Genomic DNA, 5,153 nt, shown 5'->3' with positions numbered 1-5,153 from the left:
ATGAACCTTAATCTTCGATGTGTGTAGATTATAGCGACCAAAAATCACTCGTCGACAATTTCAGGTTTAAAATGAACAAGATGATCGAGAAACACTAAATCAAGTCACGGGTAGCCCAACACCCCAACCGACCCATATTTCGATATTTTTACATTGTTTTAAACTTTTAATTAACTAAACTACAATTATTAAAGAAAATAATATAAGTATTTGTTTAAGGGTGGTGTCATGGTGGTGAGAGGGTGATGTTATGGTGACGATGGTGGTTCTGGTGGAGTGTGGCGGCGGGAGAGTGAGGCTGCAAAGGTGGATGGAGTAGGTTGAATATGGAGATGGTGGGTCTCATAAAGAAAGATTGGAGGGGTTTGATTGGGTGAGGGGTTGAGTGGGGCCCATTGAATTTATAAATGTTTTATTGTTTTTATTATTTTGTTTTGTAGTAAGGGTATTTTAGTCATTTCGCACCCACTTAACACCACAAACTAACCTCCATCCGTGCCAGGGACTATCCGGGAACGAAACTGCAAAAGTTGGGGACTACAACTGTAATTTTAGAAAGTTAGGGACTAAAGGTGAAAAATGGATAAAACACAGGGACTATCTGGGGACTTTTCTCTTTTTTTTTTTTTTGAACAATGACTTTCTTTTTGAGTGACTCAATGTCACACCGCCTAAACGACGACCCTAGCCAAGATCTACTCAGATCATAATGTTGTCTTAACCAGCCCTACGCTAGGTTGGTCAGACTTGATTACGACGTTCCCTCAAAAACCGTACTGCCTCCGCACGAGAGGCCTCGCGAAACACAAAATCATCATTAGAAACAAGATTTGAATATGAACACAAAATCAATTAAAAACCAGATTTGAATATGAACACAAAATCAACTACATCTATGACTCACTACCACACCAACAAATCCATTAAAAACACCCAAATCATACCACTCCACCACTTCCCCAAATTCTCAAAACCATGGGACCATCATCAAAATCACACATCTTCCTTCTCATTCTCTCCATATACTCTTCAACATCCTCCTCATCATCAGTAGACCTCACTAAATTCATCTACAAAGGCTGTGCAAATCAAAAATTCCAAGACCCATCTGGAATCTCATCACAAAACCTCCAATCCTTATACCAAACCCTCATCACCCAATCATCCTCCACCAATTTCTTCAACACCACCACCGGCAACAACCAGTTAACCACCTCCGTCACCGGTCTTTACCAGTGCAGAGGAGATTTACCCAACTCCGACTGCAACACCTGCGTCAAAAAAATCCCACAAACCATCCAAAAAGTTTGCGGCGGAGATACCATCGCCGCCAGAGTCCAACTTGACGGCTGTTATTTAAGATACGAGGTTGTCGGGTTCCCGCCGGCGTCACCGACGGATCTTTTGTTTAAACAGTGCGGGTCAGGTCGGGCGAGCGGGTCCGGGTTTGATGACAGGATAGAGTCTGCGTTGGGGCAGATTGTGAATGGGGTTGCGAGTGGAAAAGGGTATTATGCGGGTGAGTTTGAATCGGTTTATGTGTTGGGACAGTGTGAAGGTGATTTGGGGAGTGCGGATTGTGTGAGTTGTGTGAGATCCGCGGTGGAGAATGCGCGGAGTGCGTGCGCGAGTTCGATTTCGGGTCAGATTTATTTGCAGCAGTGTTATGTTAGTTATACGTATTACCCGAATGGAGTACCCGGATCAGGTAAGTTGATCCATCGATCGGTTTATTGTTATGTCATTACCATGTTTACAAGATGGTAACCACTTAAGTTTAAAATAAAAAAGTTTAATACCCTGAGTCTCTGACCGCTCAATTTATAACGTTTTGAGTCCCGTTTTGAGTCCAATATTGTCAATTTTATAACGTTTTGAGTCCATTTTTGTTTTAAAAATTGGACTCAAAAGATTAAATAATGGACCCAAAAGGACTCAAAAGGTTATAAAAAAGTGTCTAGATACTCAGGGCGTTAAATATTTTGATTTTGGACTCAAATGGTTAAAACTACTAAAACATAACGACTCAAAAGTAATTTACTCTAAAATAAAAGTATTTTATGATAAACTTACTATATGACTAACGGGTTGATTATATTATTTATATTGGAACTTAAAAAAATATTTTATGATAAACTTACTATATGACTAATGGGTTGATTATATTTCTTTTTAGTGTAAATTACTTTTTGAGTCTCTGGGTTTTTGTGGTTTTAAGCAGTTAAGTTCAAAATCAAAAAGTTTAACGCTCCGAGTCCCTAACTGCTCATTTTATAACATTTTGAGTCCCTGTGTTTTAGTGGTCTTAACCACTTGAGTCCAAAATCAAAAGTACAAGTGTTATAAATTAGACTCAAAACGTTATAAAATAAGCGATTAAGGACTCAGAATGTTAAACATTTTGTTTTTGGATTCAAGTAGTTAAAACTACCAAAATACAGGGACTTATCTTCTTTGAATTATTGTGATCTTACTCTTTGAATAGTGATCTATAATACATAATATCGAATGGTTTTTCTTTTTTAGTGCCATTGTCAATCTATTCAATTAAATAATCAAATATTAAAAGAAAGTTGTAGTTGTAGATTTAACCTTTTTAAAAGAAACGAGTGAAAAGCATCAATAATCACCTGATGCGTAAAGAATCAAAAGTGGGATTCAGGGTGGACATTTTGTTTTATTCTTGGAACTTTAAGCAAAAGTAACAACATGATTATGTGGGTTTGCTTTGTTGATAGGAACTGGCGGTGGTGGTGGGATACAAACGGGTGAGACGCAGACGGGTGGTGGGGATGGGCACCGCAATACACAGAAGACGGTTGCTATTATCATCGGTGGATTAGCGGGGTTGTTTTTGGCGATTGCTTTCTTGCTGGTTTTGAAGTCAGCTTTCAAGAAGAAAAAGGAGAAGCACTCTTATTATGGAGGTTGGTTCACGTCTTAGTTCTATTGAAGTCTATGGGGTTCCACTCTAAAACCAATTGGTGATAGAGGGAGTAACCCAAGATCTTATTAATACAACCGGAAGGTCTTATTCTTTCGATGTGGGATAGGGCTCCTCCAATACCCTCCCGCACGTGTAACCCGGTCTATCAAGAGGTGTACACGTGGCCTTAACCGGAGCTGACATAGAGCCGTGGCTCTGATACCATATTGAAGTCTATGGGGTTCCACTCTGAAACCAATTGGTGATAGAGGGAGTAACCCAAGATCTTATTAATACAACCGGAAGGTCTTATTCTTTCGATGTGGGATAGGGCTCCTCCAATAAGTTCTTCCTTACTTTACTAGATGTGCCAAATAACATATCTAGCAGGGTTGCTCGTGAATTACTCGAAATTTAACTCCCCAAAACTTAAATTAAACCAAACTTGATTAGGCAAAGCAAAGCCTATAAATACCTTGGTAGTGGGAGGTCTTGGGTTCAACTCCTATAGGAAGCAGGAAATAAAAGAAATTTGCCGTTCAAAAAAAATTAATAAACGAGCCTGATCTAAGTTTCACACATCAAAATTTACTAGGCGACTTAAATCGTTAGATTTTCATCAAACTACCATTTTTTATGAGTTAGTTACATAGTTAGTCCCTGTGGTTTACACAAAGTAACAATCTAAGGTAGTAATAGTTTAAAATCACTTCTTAGGGTACTAACTTTCCATTTTTTAACATGTGGGGGTATTAACGTTAATTCCCTAGTTAACTATTAGTACCTTAGATTGTTAATTTGTGTAAACCACATGGACTAACTATGTAATTAATACCCTACATGTTAAAAAATGGAAAGTTAGTACCCCAGGAAGTGATTTTAAACTATTAGTAATAGTACCTTAGATTGTTAGTCCTTGTGATTTACAAAAACTAACAATCTAAGGTACTAATAGTCTATTAGTATCTTAGATTGTTAGTTTTTGTAAATCACAGGGACTAACTATGTAATTAACTTATTTTTTTATTTAGTTCAACTTAAGTTAGTGCTTATGTTAATTTGTTGTAATAAATATGTTTTTTGCTCGCTTTCTAGAAATAATTGTGTATGTGCTCGTGAATAAATTTGAACTTGTATTTAATTTAATAGTAAATAAATAAATATTACGATATCTCTAGACGTGAATACGTGATGGATTGAGTGCTAATTTTGATAAATAAATTTAATCATCATATGTTGGTAAATTAAATAATTGTAACCTTTCTGATTTATATATTTTTTATTTTTTTTTATTTTTTATTTACTTTTTATAAAAATAAAGTGTGAAGAATATAATATGGCTTGTTGAATAATGCAGGTTATTGAAAAAGAAGAAGACAATGGTGAGCTGTGTTTGGGGCTTTCTGAGTGGAGGATGTAAAGACAGACAAACGACACTTGCTTTTCTATTCTTTTTTCTTTTTGTACATTGCTTATTATTATTTAATTTTATTTTATATACATATTCAATGTTTAAAAACCAGCTAGCCAATTCTAGTAGCTCGTTAATTTAATCAGTTCAGTGGGTCACTTTTGTAAACTTGTAAAGCTCTTCTACACATGGCATGATATGTAGTTTGAAACCAAGAAACATGACTCTTAAAATCATTAATTATCTTCAAGAATAATTGCTTTTACATTTGAAATCTCATTTTAAAAATATTATCACTAAAGTTGAATTTGTTAAATGATCCGTTGCAATGTGACCTCAGGCCAGTAGGTATCGATCACGGGGATAGGGATGGCAAAAAACCCGAACCCAGCGGGTTTACTCGAAACCCGAAACATTTGGGACGGGTATACCCGAAACCCGACGGGTCCGGGTATGGGTATAAAAAGTAAAAATTTTCGGGTTCGGGTATGGGTATGAGATATAATGATACCTGACACGATTACCCGATATATATTACCCGGTTACCTGCAAATATACCCGAACCATGTCTAATATTTTATTTCCTTATATTTATGTAACATTTACATTTCTCGGATATCAAAGTTCCTAGTTTTCCATATAGCTAAACTAGCTTAATGCCCGCGTAATACGCGGGCTTCAACCAAAACCATATTAAAATTCATATATAATCTAATATTCTATAATACGTCTGTAAAGTTTATTAATACATAGTCTTGTACTTTTGCATAAAAAAATTCTGTTGATCAATATACATCGGTCGAGTAAAAAAGAAAT

The 5,153-nt window shown here is 36.3% G+C and overlaps 1 protein-coding gene across 1 annotated transcript; it reads left to right on the top strand.

Moving 5' to 3' along the window:
- The first annotated feature begins 875 nt into the window (after positions 1–875).
- LOC110883975 (plasmodesmata-located protein 3) lies at positions 876–4,552 on the top strand. The gene is made up of 3 exons (XM_022131639.2): positions 876–1,708; positions 2,739–2,927; positions 4,284–4,552. Exons 1-3 carry the CDS (start codon positions 976–978, stop codon positions 4,289–4,291), a joined length of 930 nt encoding a protein of 309 aa, XP_021987331.1. The 5' UTR covers positions 876–975; the 3' UTR covers positions 4,292–4,552.
- The last annotated feature ends 601 nt before the right edge of the window (positions 4,553–5,153 follow it).

This window comes from Helianthus annuus, chromosome 10 (genome assembly GCF_002127325.2).
Source record: "Helianthus annuus cultivar XRQ/B chromosome 10, HanXRQr2.0-SUNRISE, whole genome shotgun sequence".
Classification (NCBI taxonomy): domain Eukaryota; kingdom Viridiplantae; phylum Streptophyta; class Magnoliopsida; order Asterales; family Asteraceae; genus Helianthus; species Helianthus annuus.
Note: the sequence above shows the minus strand (reverse complement) of the source record. Positions and strands in the feature narration are given on the sequence as shown.